The following is a 21,662-nucleotide window of genomic DNA, read 5'->3' as shown; positions in this document are numbered from 1 at the left end:
AGAAATGGAGCCCTGTATTTCAAATCATGTGACAGAAATTTGCTCCAAGCCCAGTTTCATACAATCAGCTTTGACTAAGAAGGGGAAAATGTGAAATTTAAACTGTACCCGAAACAGCAGTGAGGGAGGTCTCTGTCCAGAAAAAAACTTTTTTTTGCCTCTTCACCTCTCTTTGGTATAATCAAGCAGTCAGAGATGGTTAGTAAACTTGAGAAAGTTGTGTGCAGTTTGCATACGGCCAGGAGGTATATCGATATACAATCAGTATTGGTTGTTGTTTGTCTTTATCTGGACTTTAAGGCTGCAGTTGACTGAATTTTTGAATTTACTTGACTGTTCCAATTGAAATGAACAGTGAATGCTATTTTTTCTGCTTGGTTAAGGTAATACTAATCATTTTTAACTTTTTGTCTGACCATAGCCACCCAGGGGGTGTTCATCAGTCTTCAGTGGAAATTACTCAGTATCTGGAGCGTTCTCGATCCTAGATCTTGTGATCCTCACTGGAGTCTACAAGGTTTAGAAATGTATTGATGGTTAAAAAGGTCAGAGTATCATTCATACAGTATGTATCACACATTTATCATGAGTAAACAATGGACCATGATGGAAGGTGATTTTAAAACCAATCAAGACCACCTAACACACAGAGAACAGAACACCTAAAAAATACTCATATTCAAGCATGCATCGTTATCACTCAATAACTCTTCTGATTTGAATATTAAGTCTCCTCATGTTGTTTCACTCTCAGCTGGCTTGACACTGCTGTGCTTTCAGCCCGCAATGTTTGTGTAATGGCCCGCAACCTGTTGACACTTTTATCACCCATAGATTTTGGAAGGCAGTAGTCGCCATATGCATCATTGGTTCGCACTTTGCCGAGCATGATTTATTGGCTCCTGCAAAGGAAGTCAATGGTTAAATTAGCACTCTGACTGGAGGCGAAATTACATTTATGAGCTGAAGTTGTAGAGTGCTGCTGGACAGAAGTGGATATATCCTTGTAGTAGTTATGGAAGTGGTCTGTCCTTAAGTAATAACTCTGGTTCTCTGCATTTAAATGATAAAATGTGTATGTAGGAATTGATTATCAAACTAGAGCCAGCACTGGAAAATACCATGTCTTTCGCTACATTAAAAATTTTATGAGTGAAGAAATGGGGCCGAAATGGGCCAAACCGTGACAACGAAGTAATTGGTCCCGTCCACACTGCCATTGATGTGTAAACATGTTATGATTTCTTGCTTTGAAGGTTGTGTTTCATATTAGTACTGTCTAGCAACTGATTAACTACCTGATTCAACAGGATCTTTGACTCCTTATCTAATTGCAGGCTTGATATTTACCACGGAAAGGACAGTCGGCTCTCATCAAGAGTCAGGCCTGCAGCAGCTTTCTAATTAGTAATTTATTTGCTAGTCCAGGTTTTGAATAGATGTGGCCTGAGGACCTCTGCCGTTCAACTTGTTAAATAACTTGTTTCTGTGAATGGTTGTGCATTTTATACAAGTAGTACTGAAATCTTTTGTTTTGTTAATATAAATTTGTAGCTATGTGCACCCGTGTTGGCCAGAACTGAGCTTCAGGGTAGAGGTCTTCAGGGGTTCAAAAATTTGTTTCCGAACCCAATAATTCCCCGAAATGTACTACCCCGAATGGAACCGGACCTGTCTATTATTTGAAAGGTGGTTGTCTGTTATTCCTCTCTTGCTGATTGAAACAGCATGGCTAATCCACTCGTTATTTCAGCTTAAAAGTCCCTACTGACAACGGTGACGGATGACAAACGCGACTTCATTAGAATCAGCTTTACAGTCTTGTTACATGTAGTATAATAAAGATAACTTTGACTTTTTGCCATTTTAAACTATAATAACGATTGATTGTTTGTTGCCACGGCTGCTAACGTTAGCATTGCTAATTTGCTATCATCTGTGCTGGCGTGCACCTTGACTCTGCTCTGTCTCTAACGTCACTCAAGTCGTTATGGCTCTTGTGGTTTTTTCACCTAATTCACACCCGCACTTTCTCATCCTAATGTCACAAGTTACAATACACACACACACAGCACTTCCATCATGATCAGCGCTGTCTGATCACGGCTGGGTCTTCTCAGATCCACTCGGGTATCACACATAATGTTAAACCGACCCGAGACCCACGGTAATAGAGCGGGACCCGACCGGACCCAGTTGACCGTATAAAACATGGATCCGATCCCATACGAGTCCTAGGTCGGGTCTCGGGTTCTAGGGTTCAGGTGGACCCGGGAAGACCTCTACTTCAGGGTTAGTAAGGTAACAATAGCTAAGTCATTGAGTTTTTCCACTTGTATCCTAATGCACTCTACAGGTATACAGTCATGTCATATCTCCCAGCAGAGATGTCTGATGGAGGTCCAGTGGAGGATTAACAGTGCTGAAATAGTAATTAATTATTCAACAAACAAGAAAAGGATGTGTTATGCGGTTTGGTCAATAATGGGTGCAGCGTTTAATGATCTAAATAAAACAGTACAGTATGATGATTGATTGTTTCTAATTTTGGGTTACAGTGAAAGTAGACTGTTTTGTTTTCAGCTGTAGTCTGTACTCCAAAACACAGGGACTGCACCAGGTTTACAGGGGAACATTTTACACAATCCTTATCTATCAGTTGATGTCAATATACAGTATTGCACATAAAAAATTATGTCACTATTTCTGTTGAGCTTAAAGATTCCCTTAACCTTATAATTCACTAGTAGTAGAACCATAAAATGATGTGAAAAGATTTATATGAGCTGCAAACAGAGAATCTATTTAAATGACTATACAAAAATAAACAAAATTCTTCAATCAGTCTAAACCCTGAAATGTTTACAGCCAGGAAACTTATGTCCTCGGTCAAATATGTTCATCAGTTCAAATTCCTCATTTTCAAAGGTACATAGTGGCACTATGTTTTTTGCCATTAAAAAAGCAACAGCATGTGAAGCACATAGTTGTTACCATTTGTACTGGTGGAAGGGTCTAAATGCTGGTGTTTGAGACTGTGCGCTTGCACTCTATGTGCTTTATTGGATGGTGAAGCTTCAGGTGATAAACTTAGTTTGTGGTATTTCCCTTATTTGTTGGCAAATGTTTCAGGCTTAGTTAATGTACGTACATCACCATTGTCTGTTTCATGTCAGACTTTCGGAGCATTTCATCCACTTCAATGCCAAACGGGGCTTTAAGTAGTTGCCTCAAATGTCCACAACAGCTCCTTACATATAAAGTTGTTGTGACTGTTGAGCCGTCGTTTTCTGTGCTGCACAGTCTAACATCTATTAGCAGTGCGTCGCCTCAGTTCTTTGACTCTCTTGGTGCGTAGCATGCAGACTTGTGGCTCTGGTCGGTCAGCCACCAGGAAATTCCTGTATAGTGAGATTGGCCAGGTGATGGGGATCTTTCATTTTGATAGCAACTGGGGGGTGTGGAGACCAGGGAAAAACCCAGCCTGAATTGATTGAAACAGGTTCAGCTAGACACCAGTAGACTCAGTCCAGGAGTCAGGAAGGGAACAGGAAGGGGCAACCCATTTGCCCAAATAAGGTAAACGAGATACCATTATATCTGAATATCTATATATCTGATCTGAAACGTTTAAGAAAAGTAGGTCCTGGTCCCTGACCTCTACTACAATTGTAAAGCTTCTTGAGGCAAATTGTGTTTTATATTGGGCTATATAAATAAAATTGACTTGACTTGGTTTGACATCTCTCCTGTCTAACCATCCGACATTTGCTACCAAACAATGGCATGTCACGTGTCTAGTTAACTCAGTAATGTATAAACAGTATATTGAAGTTTCTAATTTTCTAAATCCAAGACAATGCAGACATTTTGCATACTGTATACTGTATTACATAATTATCACATTAATATTCATTTGAATATTAAAAGTCAGGTTGTTGCAGATGCTGGGAGCCCTACAGACACTACATCAGTAGAGTCAAAGGAGTTAAATCCCTGTTGATTAGTCTCAACTTGTGACTGCTGTTCCTATTTGTCTGTGTTCGTCATCATTTTTTAAACTACTCAACTGGAAATATTTTTTTATTTTATTTTTGTTTTGACTGATGTACCTGCATTGCGGGTACAGATGATTTGGCTCACATATCAAAGTGCTCACATATCAAAGTGCTGAGTGCCAGACCTCCGTTATATCTGACAGATGCTGCTAATTGGCATTCAACAGAAAATTACCCACCTTTGTGGCAATGGTTGTAATTGTGATTTATCACTTCAAAGTCCCTTTTAATGCATTTTTTACATTATTGTGCCTCCCCCTCTACATTTTGGTACAAATAGGTTTTTATAATATCCATGCTTATCCAGACTATGTATATATTATAATGTGAGGAAGAGGAGGAACATATTATCTCCTTACAAACACAGCATGAATTATTTATTTGCAAGTATGTGTATCTTATGTTCTCCAAAGACGTGCATAAATCTTGATTGAGACAAGACTGAGGTGCGCTTTGGAATTCAAAGGTTGTGTTCACAGCTCACAGATTTGCATCTGCAAATATGAAATACAAAAATACCACTAGTACCACCAGTATGTAAAGGTTTGCCAATGCACAATGAAAATGGATTGTTATGTTATGTTGAGCTGTGACATTTCCCTGAGGAAAAAGAGAGAAAAAAAGTCTGTGCTTCTTAACATGTTTTATTCAAGGGTGAAAATGAAATTGTTTAAATGATGATGTTACCATTGCACCCCGGTTTGGAAATTCAGTGGTATTGTAAAATATATTTATAAAGTCTAAAACTGCAACCCAGCTGAGCAATTGGCATGAAAGTCTTAATCCTCTTGGTGTCAATTATGGCTGAACAAGTGGCTCGTTTTTCTCTTATTCCTCTCTCTCTTGGTGAGAAAGAGGCAGCTCTCTTCCATTTTGAACAGACTTGTAAAGATTTCCCCCAAAACTTTAATCTCTAAAGATGCATTTCTTCAGCGATGCTTTGGTACAGTAAAGCCTCAGAAAAGAATATTGAATAATGTAATGTCTGAGTTAGATGTTGGGAGTTTTCTGAAGCTGAAATATGGGCTGAGGACCACCATGCAGTGCAGTAATGCTGCAAAGGTTACTGCTATATAAAGCACAGATGTTTTTAAATGGTCTTGGTAGAGATTAGATCAAAGTATGGTACTTGTACAGATGTGTAATTTATTCTTATAAAGCCCCAACCATTGCCTTCATATGGACTAGGGCTGCAACCTTTTATAATTTTCATCAATATTGTAATTTTTTTTGATTAATCTATTGATTATTTTCTCAATTATTTGTCTTAAAAATGTCAAATATTGTCACAATGTCAAAATTTCCAAGATGTCAATTTAAAACCCAAATATTGAATATCTTCATGCATTTCTACAGCAGTGCACTGTGGCCATTGTAAGTTTTATGGCCGTGAATCATATTTTGAAACTGTGAATCAAAAACAATCCTAAGAAGTAATTTTGGCAACATTCTATTCTCTGTTTTCACACACCGTCTGTCTGGTTTTCTTTGCAGCTTCACTCAAACTCAGATAAAGGTGATGGATCCGTCAGGTACATTCTGAGTGGGGAAGGAGCTGGGACTATATTTATCATCGACGAAGTGACAGGAGATATTCATGCCACTAAGAGCCTGGATCGGGAAAGGAAAACACATTATGTCCTGCATGCACAAGCCTTGGACCGCAACACAGAGGAAGCCCTGGAACCAAAGTCGGAATTCATCATCAAAGTACAAGACATCAATGACAATGCGCCCAAATTTACAGATGGACCCTTTGTAGCTACGGTGCCTGAGATGTCTGAAGTGGGTGAGTAGTGTTACAAAATAAACTGGACCTTAAAATGATTGCGCTCTACTGTCAGCAGCAGTAAGCCTTAATTTGAATGGGCTGAAAGATGAAAAAACTGTCTGAACTTGAGTGTTATTTCTGTTGCTTTTTAGATATTCTTTATGTTAGTTATCCCCTTCATCCCTATGGTAAAGAGAAAAATATTATGGCAAGACCTTTGACTTTACATCTTGTGTATGTTTCAAATAAACTCATAACCAAGTACTGCTCCAAGATGGTTTAAAAGAAGGTATTAGCATGAAGAACCATGATCAAACATGTTATTACCCTGTGCAGCACTCTGGTTTGTCCTCTATGTGAAAATGTTCTCCAGAATGTTTGATCTTTTGTGAGCCAGCAGAGTCTTCTTTTTCCATCTTTGTTTTCTGGTTGCTGTGATGGTTTTGTGGGTGGGCAGGTTTTTATAAAGCACTAAGTAATGCCTCCACAGCAGTCCCTGCCATTGAGACTATGGAGTCCACCACATCATAGAGGAAAGAAAAGCCTCTATCCACCTCCTCTGAGACAGCTGATCCTCGTATGCCCAGCATCATGTGGCAAACATCTATTTTTTATTTCTTTATTGTACCGTTCTGTTTTTAGCTCAGGTGAACAAAAGCCACCCTTTTCTCAGTCCAGTGGATTCTGCCTCACAGCACAATAGCTCAGAAGTATGGTGCTCAAATATTTCATAGCACTCCTTCAAAAACACATGTAGGTTGTCCAAATAGTGGCCAAACTGCTGTCAGAGCGATTTTGCTTCAAATACACAATAAGATAGCAAATTTGTGACATTTGTTGAAAACACTCCATTTATATCTGTCCGTCTAAAATAATCCCTTCACTTGCTTAAAAGAAGTAGAAATACGTATTAGAAAATATCTCAAAGAGAAAATGAACAGCTTCATCAGTTTCTTGTTGCAACAAGATGGAAATGTGCAAAACCGATAAAATATGCAAACCTCAATAGACCTGTAGGCGCCCTCTTTATAAACAGTCAATATCTCCCTGGTTGCATTCATGAATATTCATGAACAGACAGGCCTGACACACATACAACTTTGCCAGTCAGTATATTTGTTTCTAAGTTGGATGTGTCAAGTACATGTCTTAATCTCTTCTGGGAGTGCTGCACTGTATGTTCTGATGCTTTGTATATGGAATAATTTGTACTTACACGTACTGAATATTTTTTTTTAGGTTTAGTTTAAGGTAGATAAAGGTGCTGTTGCTACTGTAGCACAAAAATATGTGTATTAAATCCTACATAAAATGATTTTGATTATTAGATGAATCAGTTGCTATAATCTTTATTTCTGAATGAGTGCATAATAGGGTAATGAAAATATACTTGCAGCACTAATCTGTGTATTGGCATCCTTCGTTTAGTTCTAACGAGACTACTCATTTTAAAGTTTCAATGTTCGCTGTAAACTTCATCATCGGTTGCACAAAAAGAATCAATCACCATTGATGGCCCAAGGGAGGAAATCAAGGACTGTGAAGGGGAAAATAATTAGCCTTTTTTCCCGCCCCCTCTTTTGCTGATGTCCATTAAAGTAATTCCTCTTTGGTTCGGCATCTGCAGCGTCAAATCGGCAGTAACAATCAACTGTCCTCACACTCCAGAGCACTAATCCCCCAGCATTTGTCAATATTGGTGCTCCCAAGTGCAGGAAGGGGCTGTCAGGGAGTGTGGAAGCTAATTGGTTGTGATGTTCTTTTTTCCTGTCTAAATTGATTAGCTGGGCACGTGCCAAGTAGTCCAACATTACTGTTTCATACCTCCCATTCAATCATACAATCTTATTTTTTAGAGTGCTAGATGAAAGTAGCATCAATTTCCTACTGCTGTATATCTCCCACTACTTTATAACAACCCATAAAGTCTCAACTAACATCTTGCTAACTAATTGCTGCTTCATAACCATACACATCCAAGAAATGGGGGTTTTTCATTTCATGACCAAATGAACATGGAGATGAAGCAAATGGCACAAGACCCTTGACTCAGATTGGGGGAGGAAGAAGAGAACCTGGTGGTTGTAATCCAGTTTCAGAGACCAACCTTGATCTTTTAAAAGTGAATTATGTTTTGTGGTCACAGCAATGAGTCCAGTGAGGTCAGAGATAGATGGATTGAAACCTAAAGGAGGTGATGAAAGTGAATGTAAAAATGGGACACAGTATGTGACTGGGTTCATAATGGAAAGGATGAGTATATTTCTGAGTAACCCTTTGTTATCTGCTTTTCCTACGGCGTGATGCTAGCGCTATCTACAACTTTTATGGACTGCTATTACTCTGGAAAGTTTCATAAATATGAACAAGTAATATACTGTACACTCAGTGGCCCCTTTATTAGGTACACATGTACAGTCTAATGCAATCCAATAGAACTGTTCTGCCATAAAGTCTACTTTTGTGATGCCTATAATGTTCAGTTTTTGCTGACATGTCATAGAGGTGTTAAATTATATTTATATTTTAGCATTGAGGTCATAGTTATTGATGGTGTTGTACTGGACTGTATTATATTGAGAGGTGTTTCTACCGCCCGCATGTATGTAAATAGGAAGGATTCTCAATATTATGTAGTGCAGGACAGCACCACCTTTAACTTGACCTCAGAAATAAACATAATTGAACTTACACATTTCCAACAATGTCATGTACCTACTGTAATAAAGGAGCCACTGGGTGTTTGTTTTGTTAGATAGGACTCTTTTCATTTCTACAATTGTGGTCATTTTCCAAAAGAACACCCCCATTGTAAAAATAATCATAAAGGTACAATGCAAGGTGGAGTGTACAACTGAAACCTTAAATAAATGGTGCTTCCCTGTCTTCAAAGCAGTCTGGCATTCAAACAATGTAATATATCCTTGAGGACTTGATGTCAGCACCATCAAAAATAGTCAATTTGTTTCAATTTAGGGGTACTACCTGCTAAAGGGGCTAGGTGTTAAATGATTAAAACCAAGGACTTCTAGCATAGCATAGGACTTCAGCAAAGTTTTGAACAATTGTTATTAATCATTTCAGTCACTAGAAGTTAGCACTAACAGATGTTTCAGGCTCCTTATAAAACAGACTACAAAAGTCATGTTAGGTGCTGGTCTCTTTGTGAGAGCCTTTGTCTAATAGTGGTTGTATTGTAAAGTGTCTTTACTCTCCAGGAAGCCTCTGAATATGAAAAAAGGTACTGTGACCTTAAAACTCTTGAGACCAGATTGTGAAACTGATTTTTAAAGTTAACGATCAGCAAACATGTGCATACTGAGTATTGAGTGTTCACTCTTTATTGAGTAGAATCAGACCTTTTAATGTAGCACTCATTACCTTAATAGTTCCAAATATATAGTACTTCAACACTTAAATTGAAGTGCATTGTGAGCAATGGCAAGCACATTGTACAGTCTTTTAGGAGTGCATGATGAGTGCATTATCAGTCAGACTATGCAATAATATGAATCTCTTTCCACATTTTGAAAAACCTGGAAGATAGAAATATATAGTGATAAAGATTCTTCACCATACTATACAGAAAAATAATCATACAAGGTCACAGATGAGCATTTTCTTTACTTAAGCCATTAACACAGAACAATTCAAGGTTCATCAATTAAATCATGTACTAACTAATAAGTTTTCCTAGACAAATGATTTGGAACCAGCTCAGCTTCCAAAGCAATCCCAGAATTGATTAAGTAAATAAGTAAATAATTCCCAGTGCAATTTTTGCTGTCACGTTGACAGAGTGCCTAAGCATGTGGAGTACATGGTTCATTATGGGTGGCATTTTGTTCAGGTTTCTAAGAGAAAAAGTCATATCTAGTGAGACACAGTGGAGTGAGTTTCACTTGTTTAATTTATTTTAATTCCCAGAAGACAACAACAGAGCAAGTGTCCAGAAGATTTACAGGACCTAGGATGTATAATATAACTCCTAAAACTTCTCTCGTCATGGGCAACGTGAGATCACTGGCGAATAAAATGGACGAGCTAACAGCGTTAGCCCGGAATCAGACGGAGTTCCGTGAGTGTAGTTCCATGTGCTTCTCAGAGACATGGCTACACCAGGATATCCCGGACAATAACGTATCCATCGACGGCTATCCACCATCTCATAATCATCTTAATAAGCTACACTTAACTTGACAGTACCCATTATTGCACTATTACTTATATTATTACATTGTATTATACCGTACATACTTATCAACCTCTAAATCCACTTTGGTACTTACACTTATTTTAGCTTTTATACTTATATCCACTTTGTACTTAATTTATCTTATTTATATTTTGATTTGCTTAGTACTTCTATTCCCGTGTGCATTGGCGTGATAGTGAACAGCTGTAACAAAAGAGTTTCCCCTCGGGGATCAATAAATTATTTCTGATTCTGAAAACAATCATACTATGATTCTTACATGTACTAATGCATTATATAAGCTTGCAGTGCAATTACAATGTATAATGTAATTATAATGTGTCAATGAAGCCTGTAATGCTGTTTGAGCAGCACTCATGTGTAAAATTTTACCACAATGGCTTTTACACATAATTTTTAAATAACAGTGTAAATAATGAGCCATCCCTCCAAGTTTTCAAATCATTTGTCTTTGTTTTTGTCATCTTTCGCAATGAAAAATGCTTGAAAAGTAGAGTGTTTGTACTCATGTTTCCCATTCAAGGTTGAACACCTGAAGAATGTCTGAAAAAGCAATTTAACTTTCATGTGACTTAACTCACACACTCCAGTCAGCTTTTGTACAACAGTGCCTGTGAATAAGTGAATGTATTTATATATGATTACTCTCTATTACATTATATAGACAGTAAATGTATTAATTTCTGTACCGATCATTTTTTTGACTTATTTTGTATTTACGTAATGGAAGCCTGTTAGCTAGGTAGCTCACCACAACATTTGTCCAGATTACATTCATTTTTACTTCATTTTTATTTCTTTAGAGATAGATGCAGTGAGGAACATATCATATGAAAGATTGTGTTAGTATTTGCTAAAGCATGCTAAATCAGTATGTTTGTTAGTTAGCTAGCTGTTTGTTTGGATTTAATGAGGTGATCTTCTTAAAGCTTCAACTCTTCTGTTTTTTATTGAGTATGTGTCCAGCATTTTAAGCATATCTCTCTTGCTATCATATACTCAGATTCTCCTCAGATTTAAAGGCACCAGATGTGGTTGCTAGGAGATTTTCAACACATAGCCATTACACATCGAAATAATATCAATATACTGGCATTAACATTTGCAAACCTTTAAGAGAGACCGTATTTATCAGGAAATAATTTTGCTTTGTTCATTTTTAGGTGTTTCAGTGTTGCAAGTCACGGCAACTGATGCTGACGATCCCACCTATGGAAACAGTGCCAGAATAGTCTACAGTATTCTACAAGGACAGCCATATTTCTCCGTCGACCCCAAAACAGGTGTGGTATTACTGCATGCTCTGGAAAAATGCTTAGACAAAGTAAGCACCCATGCGCTTGCAAGCTGAATGGGAGTAGTAACTTTGTTATAATCTGTATTATTGATCTCCTAAAGTGATGTGTATATCATGCTGTGAAATATGTGCACCATACGCTTCTTGCAGTGAACATCCTGTTCTGTTATTGCAGCAAGTTTGATATATATCATAAAAGCTAAAGCAGCCACAGTAGAGTTATGGACTACTCATATGACTGCTGTATTGTTCAGCACGCAATCCACTCTGTGGGCCATAACTAACTCCTCAAGGGTCAAAGGAGACATTTGTAGAGATGCCTTCAGAAAGCCATTGTATCCTACCTTTTGGAAGGCGGTAAAAAGCCACAACATGCAGTGCTCAGTGTTTTCAAAGTCCGTCTTTTATCTGAGAAGCCTCTGCTAGAATCTATTAAATGTTAATAAACCTTCTAAAGTGCAAGACATATAACTTTTATACGACGTGAAATATTTGTTGTTGTGCGTGTGTGCATGTCTGTTCATTTCTGATCTCTCTTTGTCTCACAAAAGAGTGTGTGCGTGCACGCGTCTGAAGTTTTGCATGCTTGCCTCTGCTGCTGCTGTTGCTGTCGGTTAACACGAACAACAATCGACTTGTATGAATTGATTCATTGCTGTCTGGAACAACTATTGGCCCCTTTGAGACTATACCGCCCATGTAAAACATGAATTCTTTGCTGAATGAGCAACACAAATGAATTGCTGAATATTTTGACTTTACCTCGAGGGAAACGGCAGTAGGGATTGATGGAGTAATTTCACAGTGGTGTGGTGAGGCAGAAGCAAGGCCAATTTTTGAATGAAAACTGGGCTTTCTCACGCAATGCCAAATACTTTGACAACTTAACGTTTTTGTAGTTGAAATCTATTTTAAATCATGTTTTGACTGTAAAAATGATTATTCTACAGTGATTTTCTTTACTTTTTCATATGCAGTGTGCTTTTGGACACATCAGATGGCTTGTTTAGCTTGAGCTGACTCTGCAGTTTGTCTGCATTGTAATTCAATGTGGGGCGTGCAGAGGAGTAGGGACGTGATCGAAGGCCTAGCCAGCTGCACTCTCTGCACAGCACTATTCCGCCCACACATATTAATTTATACAAGTCGTCTGTTGTTTTCGCCACTGGCAAACCATCCTCCTCACTCAAATTAAGGCAAGGAACTCCAGTGGTCAGTGAAAAATGTGCACATGGAGGGAATTGCACTTGCATGTGATCTTTAATATGCTAAGCCCAAGTCTTAAAGCAGTTGTGTTGGCATGCTGCCACATTTGAGCACCATACTGGGGAGCTGAAGCTGATCCTGCATCTGTATCACAGTGCATTAGCTTGCTTACACCTCCTCATTTCCACATGTACCTGGCTCCCACCATGCTTAAACTGTAGCGACACCGTAATTCATATAGCATTAGCAGGATTAAAAGAACACACACATGCAAGCACACACTTGTGGACAAATCCACCTCTTCCCATTTGACCTTGGTCTGGTGGCCCGATACAGCAGTGACAGATTTTACAAGACCCACAAGATAAAAGGAAAGATCGTTTAAGGACAGAGGGTAATGATAGCATTTGGCCTGCACATATGGTGCTGAAGGAATCCCCAAAGGACCGTCTCAGACTTGACCTGAATCCTCAGCAAGCAACAAAGTGAACAGTTTACCTGTTTCTTCTCCCTGGCTTAGTGGTTTTGATGACATCATCTCAACCACCAGCAACTGTTTGGAAATTGTATTAAATGGTAAATTGACCACAGTTACAGTATATAGCACTTTTCAACCTTAGAACGGGATAAAGGGCTTATATAACAGGCTGCCTTGGCAAATTAATCATAAACTTGATACCAGCTCCTGATACCAAATATCCCATTAAGGAAGTTGTGACACCTTGCAGCTGCTAGAGTTAAAATACTGTACATTAATGTACCGAATAAAACTAAAGAGCATCTGTGGGTTTTGCTACAATATGTAATGATTTTATGCCTGAAATACTGCATGGCTGTATTGCCACTCTGTAGCTAAATTAGGGTCGTGTCTTTTTATTTTGAAAAATAATGTATGCAAAGTTAAGTTATGGTTTCTGAATGGTGACATCATTTGCCAAGATGCAGTTACTCTTTCAAACTCTTAAAAGTAAAATTGAAGGGCTACTCCAGTGATTTAATAGTGTACTTCCATAAAGTTGGGGGAAGTTAAAACAAGAATAGTCAAAATCCAAGCGGTGGAGGCTGACATATCCTGACTTGTAATCCCTGTAAAAGCTTCAAAAACACTGGATCCTACATTCCCCATAATGCAACTCTATAGTGTCTTTCATTAGGCTGTGCATGACTGGTTAATGCCCACGTCTCTCACGCTCCACAACATTAAATTATTACTATATTTTGTAATGAATGTTTTCTGTTATACATTTGAAATCCAATATTAACCCCAATGACATCATCATTTTCTTTTTATATCCGTAACATGTTTTGTTACTATATTAAAAAGCCAAATAAACAACATCACTGAGTTTATTCCACAATGACCCCCTTCAAGGAGGCATATGGACATAGATACACAAATGCAAAAATAGAAAAACGAAATGCAGTAAATTGACAGGGACACCTATTGCCCAGTGGGTGAAATCCATACACAGGAATAAGCATATTAAAGTTATCTTTCAAAAGCAAAATCAGACATAAACAGCCTATGAGTCTAAGATTAATTTATGCATCCTAGATTATGGAGACATCAAATATGATAAACCATGTTCATCAAAACGAGATCTGCAAAATAACATTATCATACAATTTTGTGATTCACATGGCTTTTATATTGTAACAACTAAACTATAACTTTGTTAAACTGTATCATCCTTAAGAAAGAAACATAGGTTTCTTAAATTTCCAGGTTTATTTGTCTAGCCTCACGCCAGACACTGAACCACCAATAACTCTATTAAATATTTTGCCAAACCAGAGGCAAATTCCATTGCGCATTCTGCATTTTAAAGTCAGATTACTATGACAGACATGTTAATAACTCAATATGAAATAACACTGAATTCATACTTTTTAACTAACTAATTAACTCAGAACAGAATTAAGGCAGCTGCTTGTCTCCACTGGAAATAAGATTCAATCATGTATGTAAAATTGTAATTGATGCATCTACGATGGCGTCGTGCAGCATGCAAAAAAGGAGAGATAGGAATTTAGGATTAGATTTACTTCGCTGAAGAAATAAATGAGCATGACACAGACTTTGTAAAGACAAATATAACTGATACAACTGATAATGATGGGAGGCCTAAAGGGAAAGATGTGGGCAGAAGAAAACAAATGTGGCAGCTTTGCACTGCGTTATAATAATTTGTCATTCCAAAATATTTTTTTATGGCTTTACAATTCTTTTTCATGAATAATGTCTCCAAAGTTTAACATAAAATGATAAAGTTGTCTGTAAGTACTCATCATGTGTGATTGACATTTGGATAGGTAATAAGATTGTTGCTCATCCTAGCAATATGAGGTGTAATTTCAACAATCCATTGTGGCAGTACACATTATGTGGTGGTGTGAGAGACTTACATTTCAATCATAACTGCCACAATTGACCAATATGTTTTATATTTATGATCTGACAAATTAATATTGCTAAACAAAGTCCTTTACAGTGTTGGGAACACAGGTTAACACAACCCGATTTTAATGGTGTGAGTGTGGCTTCTTTATTTCATTAATGAAAAAGTAATTTATTCATGAAAAAGTAAAAAGCAAATGCCAACATACAAGTTATGTCTAAGGCAAACACTGTCTCATTTAAGTAGCTGTGTACTATGTCATATTTATATGACTATTTATTAAGAAACCAACATTCCAGCAACCAGCTTTCACCAGTGTTAAGATGAGAATTGATGAATGAATGCTTGATCTATCAAATAAATTAGTCAGAAATCACATACAATATGTATACCACATAATAAAGACTTAATGTCACAAAATACTAACACGTGTTCAGACTTCTCATATCGTGTGCAGATTTGTGCAAATTCAAATTAGATGCCATACAGCACAGTGAAATTTCATTTAGAGGTGTGTCTAGATTATTCACTTGTTGGTTAGTGAAGCACAGAGACTCTGCAGTTTTTCGTTCCAACTGCACAAAACTACAGCAATGAAGGCCACTGATTACCACACCTTCAAAAAGAGTGGAGAGACTAATCAGTGAAATCACCTGGTGTAGTGTGTGGCTGCTGTGAAAACCTGCCGACTCCTAATTCAATACCATTTTCTGCAATCCCTTTCTACCAGGAGTTACTACATGTGGAGGCAGCGTTTAGAGTGAGTTTAGATGAGAAAATTGATACCACTCATGTCTGTACGCTAAATAGGAAGCTAGAGTCAGCAGGCGATTAGCTTAGCCTAGCATAACGACTGGAAACAGGTGGAAACAGCTAGTCTGACTCTGTCGAAAAGTTAAACAAATCTGTCCACCAGTCCTTCAAAAGCTCCCTGACACGTTCTATCTCGTTTGTTTAATCCATACAAAAACCAAAGTGTTAAAACATCAATTTGTGGTTGCTGAGATTATGTTCTGGGATTTCTTGGCTGGCGCAGTGACTTCCTGGAGTCGTTTTTGTACTTATCAATAACAAGATAAAACGTGTTAATTAATAAATTTTAAAAGTGCTGGTAGGCAGCTTTTGTTACCGTCGGGGAGCTTGCTGCTTACCCATATTTTCAAGCTAAGCTAACTGGTTGCTGGCTGTAGCTTCATATTGAACAGACAGGTACCAGAGTATATTGATCTTCTCAGTTAATTTAGTGTATTTCCCAAAATGTCAAACTATTCCTTTTTCAACATGTGGTGCATTTTACAAAGAAGCTGGATGGTGACAGAGGTTTGCTACAGTCAAGAGTTTTCAACAAGAGTGACGAATCCTGGCAAGGTGTCCTTTTAGAAGCACCCCGAGCCCCCTACATGCTGCTTATGTTGTGACTTGTCTGGGGATTTTGGTCAATAACAAGAGCAGATGAACAAGGACAACAAAGCATTAGACAGACAGACTGAACCTCTGTCTGCTCACTGAATGTAAATCACACAGGATAAAAGTTAAAAATGGTGCCTGAATGTATATTTGACAGGTTTACTCCGAGGAAGCTCTGTCGCTTTTTGCCAGAGTGCTCTTACAATATTAGCTTGCCATATCACCAGACCAGTTATATATGCTAAGTGACATGCTAACTGTGTTAAGAACATTTGCTGCAATGGATTCACTTGATTACATGGTTTGCAAATCTCAAAACTGCAAGCCAGCTGTTTTAATAAGAGCTTTCTATATTTCAGCAAAAGTACATCTTAGACGGTGGCTGCATTTATCCTTTTTACAGTCGGGTCATAACTCCTGTCTTTCCCATCACTACTGTGCATCTGTCACTTACCCGCAGAGACATCAAGGTTGTTCCTCTTGAGTCTCATAGTCAAATGCTGCCCCAACCCCACTTCACATCTGTACTCGCTCACACACGCATGCAAAGACACACCACAGTGCAGAACCCCTAAGTCCCTTTTGCATCCTAAATAGGCTAATTTCTCTGCTGATCTGGGATTTGGGAGTGTTGGAGTTTATTGAATGAGCTGACACAGATCAAGACGTTTTTGCAGTTCATGGATTAAGTCTTACCTCTGGTTAGATCAAGGAAAAAGATGTCACTTTGTCAGTCAGTTGTGATGTAGTCTTGAGCAGTCCAATCAGATCATATGATCCAATATATAAACAGAAACATCTTTGTAAAGTAAAAAGAAGAGGTGTACTATTATGATTTTTATAACTGCTTTTGTTGCTGTTATCTACCTTTTCTCCCGAAATGCTGTAAGAGTGCAGACACACAGGGATAACATCGTATTGGATGGGCCAAAAACCAAGATTCCTGAAGCTGGAGATTGAAGAGCGCTTTAGTAATCTCCTATAATCCTTTTTGTTCACCCAGGAGATTGTCCCCCTTTAGAAGTTTCCAGCCAGACAAAGAGGTGGATAGTGTGATGGTATCAACTCTAATAGACTGGGGAGGTTGAGGAAAAGGCTAACCACCTCACTGTGTCAAATGGGCCCAGATTCAAGGAAGTCAGCTCTTTCTCAATTATTTTCTAAATTAACTGACGAGCTCCATAGAGATTTAGCAGAGACTATCTGAGGTATTACGGCTCAGAAATGGTCAGGAAAGGGAGTTGAGGGGTGCGACCTTCATGTCAAAGTACTGACATACCTTTCAGGTACTGGCACTTTCCAAGAATACCCCTGTGGCCTTTTCTGTTTTGTTAAAGAATTAGCTTTTAGAATGAATGCAGTTCAGTGATGGTACGTGTGTAATGTAGCTGCAGTGCATCAGCTGTGAATGTGGTCCCGCAAATTCTTAGGTGGTCACAAATCTCTCTTCCTGGTGAGTGTGTTCTTTGTTTCTGAATAGTAAGAAACAGCATGGCTTCACATTTGTTTGTTTGATGACAAATGATTGACAGCAGATCATCTTCACTGTTGTGGACAACAGTGGAATTCCCAAAGCCAAAAAAGAAAACCTCATTCTTTTTAGTGTGTGTTCATTGTTTCTAAACCCACTGCTGTGAAATATTGCTCTGGAGCGATGCGCCTTCATGAGTAAAGGGGGTAATAAGAGACTTTAAAGGTCAGATCGTCTGTCTTGGTGTTGTTTTAATGTAAAGTGTGGCCACTTGCCAAGGTCTGTGTGTCTCAAGGACCCCAGGTTAAGTAATGCTAAGACTCCAGTTAATAACAAAAGGACCAGTAGAGTTTGCAGAGCCATCATTACAGCTAAGTGGCTGCAAGCACTTTGATTATTTTTGAAACCAAGAAAAGCAGTAGATCCATGCTGAGAGCTAGCATTTGAAAAGAACAGAAAAATAAAATAATTGTGTTCTGATTCTTGGAAATGTTTTGTTCCACATGTCGAGTTTATGGACATTGTATGTTTTTTCCAGGCTTCCTATGAGTCTGATCATTTTTTTCTATTTGTGATGAGTCAATTTTGTAGGGTAAAATACAATTCTTTGATTATTTATATAAAATGATTTAAGGTTTCACAATATAAAGCAGTCAGCCGCATGAGAAGTATCGCCAACTAAGGCGATACTTAAACCTCTTGTATTTGGTCTATTGTCAAAAATTGCTTTTATTGTTTTATTTTTCCTGCAACAAGAACACAGATATTCCAGAGTATTCGAACAGTGGACGCATATTGACATCTTGGAATCTTTGAGATCAGAGAATCCCAATAGTCCCAATGAAAACACTGGTGTTTATTATTTACGTGCATTTAACTCATAGTTCTGGCATATCCAACAGGGAGCGCAGCAAAATGTTAATCTGTCCCGTCAACTCATTCAGAGTTCAAGCAGAACAGTTTGTCGCAATCTGCTTAGCATTTGAAAGGCAGAATGTACCAAAGTACAAGTCACCACCAACTCACAAGTCAGTCGACTCCCATTTAATTAGGCTAATCATTCAACTAGAACTAGACTTTCAATATATAACCACTATTGTTACTTTTAAATCAAGAGCTAATTCTAATATTGAACAATTAAATGAATAAATGCAATTTGCAAAGGGAACAAAATGCAAATGCAGCTGTTATGAAATATTTTTGTATAGTGTCAGAGAGGAATGTACCTGGCAGTCAAAGTCAATTTATTTGCTTTGATATCTCTTGAAATAAAGCCCTGCAACACATTAGTGTCTGTCTAGCTTGCTGCCCCATTTAACTGTTGTTCTTTTGCAAGCAGAACTAATACACACAAAATGACACCATACGTGTTGTAGACACTATTAGAGTTGGCACATAAAACAGACTAAACCACTGCAATATGTTTGAAAGTACCTTACAAAAAAGTGGTTAAATCTAGTTTTGCTTTATCTCATCCAACAAGTAGTGTTTCTGTGTAGCCATGAAGATGTATTTGAGGACACACAGTATACTGTGACATTTTACATTGGAAAACTCTTCGGTCACCGGTAAACTGATTCTGTCCTTTTTATGGAAAAAGTCTAGAAGCATCAGCCACCAGAGAAATACGAACAGGAGGAATCAATAGGTTAGGGTTTATTCATATGACTGTGGATGCAGCGGTAGAAACTCTATTGACAGCTCATTCATAGAAACTCCATCACCTTGTCAAGTTTATAGGTTACATTGTGGTGATTACACAATCATCTGACATTAGTTGAATGCAATTTTCAGCAGAACACTGACTCCTTGTACAACACCTTCTGCTCATATAACTTGTTTTTTTCCTATTGTCTATAATAGTTAGTTATTACTATTCCATTCTGATCTATCAGCTGTTTACAATATAATTTCCCTTTTTGCTGATTCATTGCTGATGAGTACAGCTTCACAGGCAGTATATGGGACTTCAGCCACAGTTCAGTGTGACAGATGATGTGTAACGTAAGATCCCCTGGATCTTAATACTGTTGGCTGCCTTGCTCCTTGACCTACTTTTAATGATTATTCTGCCTGAGGCGAGTGGATTACTTTCTGTCTATAGAGTCTTGAAGAAAGAAAAAGGAAAATGACCTATTGTATAACACAGCTATAGCTGTCTCTTTTGTGAAATAAGGAAATTGTAAAACTGCATTAAGTCACTCAAATCAATTTTTGTGAAATTCATGCTGTTAAGGTTTGAATTGGAAACCGAGTACTAACACAATAATTGATATAAATGATCATTTACTTGGTCAGTCATCTGAGTCAGTTAACAATGTACTTCAAACACATTTTAAGAAATGTAGATATACTCTGCATTTTTTACATTTTGTCCAATACTGTTTTACAGTTAAATAAACTATTGAAAGGGGCTTTAAATGCAGTTGCCACGTACAATTTCTATTTAACTCAACTATACTTAACTTTAAAGACCATGACCATAGCTTTAAGGAAAACCCATATGTAAGTGGATTAGGTCTTTAGTCATTTTCCTATGTATAGATGGTTTTATTGTGTTAACAACAACAACTACAGTAGGTAATGTTGTGTTTTTTTATTCATATTTCAGGTCAGGCTTTTGTGTTGATCTGTCCAAGGATTTTCATGTCTCTAGTAAATGTAAAACTTTCTGATGAAACTGTATACAGTAACACCACCATTTGTATTAAATCTGCAATAAGTGATTTTTTTGTCCACTTGGGGTCAGAAAAAACAAGCTGTAAATATAACATTACACATCCAGTTTGGTGGAGGGCATTTAATGGGTTTTTAAAGTTGTTGGGTTTTTTTTGCAGAAAACAGCAGCCTCTCTGTCCTCTGACAGCAGTAAGATATGGCTGTGACAGCACCTGCATAATGTGATATGGTATACTAGGACACTTTTTTGTGAATTTGAAAATAATTGACAAAGTCAGAAATGGTGGTGTTGTAACACTTGTACATGTAATAATATTGAGACTGCCAAGACAAAATAAACATACGTTCATCAGCCATGTTTGTAAAAAGGAATAATTGCAGTTAATTGCATTAATCTTGCTTCCCAGAGTAGAATGAAAATAAGCAATGGGAGAGGAGTAAGAACGTAACACAAATCGAATTTGGTGTCCTTGGATTCATGCTAAACATGTGATTAGCACTTTCTGCTGTAAACATAAACCACTTCAGGAAAAAGTGCATTTTCACCAGGCTTTCAGTGATGTTAGTGATGCCTTGATTCATTCTGTAAAGCCATCTTATCAAACGTTGCCTCCTGTTGTGATTTCCACTCACAACAGGAGGCAACAGCAGCAAAAGTTCATTTGCTATCATGATCAATGTCATCCCATTTCCTTCCAGGTCTCACTGCTCCCGGTCAACTGTTGTGTATTATTGCAGGGTTCACAAGTTCACAAGAACATAAGTTCAATGGTTGCCAGAGGGTCTTGGCTCTGGGGAAAAGCAAGATTTACAATGAACACTGATGTAACTGGAAGAACACATTAAATCAGGCTCCATGTGGTGATGTGGTTTAAGGAGCCAAGATGGCGAAATAACCCTCTGGCGCAGATATACACACGCACAAAAAACACTAATATAGACAAACAGACATGTTTAGACTCCACACACACACACACACACACACACAGATGAATATATGTGCTAGAAATACAGCCATTACATTCAGTAAATCAACTACCACAGAGCGACACAGGAAGCAAATACTCTCCCAGTCTTTTTGGCATGTTACTGTGTTGCAATGTACCTGTGTACAGTTTCTCTGTAGTGGGCAGAGGTACAGTCATATATCACTGAGTT

General features: G+C 37.9%; 1 protein-coding gene across 2 annotated transcripts in view; it reads left to right on the top strand.

Annotated features, from left to right (window-relative positions):
- Positions 1-21,662, top strand: part of LOC122866952 (cadherin-18) — an 88,499-nt gene that overhangs the window by 30,750 nt on the left and 36,087 nt on the right. For both annotated transcript variants that reach the window (XM_044177242.1, XM_044177243.1), the window contains exons 3-4: positions 5,553-5,847; positions 11,209-11,328. In XM_044177242.1, the coding sequence (XP_044033177.1) occupies positions 5,553-5,847; positions 11,209-11,328 (415 nt within the window). The remainder of the gene's footprint in view (positions 1-5,552; positions 5,848-11,208; positions 11,329-21,662) is intronic.

The sequence above is a fragment of the Siniperca chuatsi genome, linkage group LG19 (genome assembly GCF_020085105.1).
Source record: "Siniperca chuatsi isolate FFG_IHB_CAS linkage group LG19, ASM2008510v1, whole genome shotgun sequence".
Classification (NCBI taxonomy): Eukaryota; Metazoa; Chordata; class Actinopteri; order Centrarchiformes; family Sinipercidae; genus Siniperca; species Siniperca chuatsi.
Note: the sequence above shows the minus strand (reverse complement) of the source record. Positions and strands in the feature narration are given on the sequence as shown.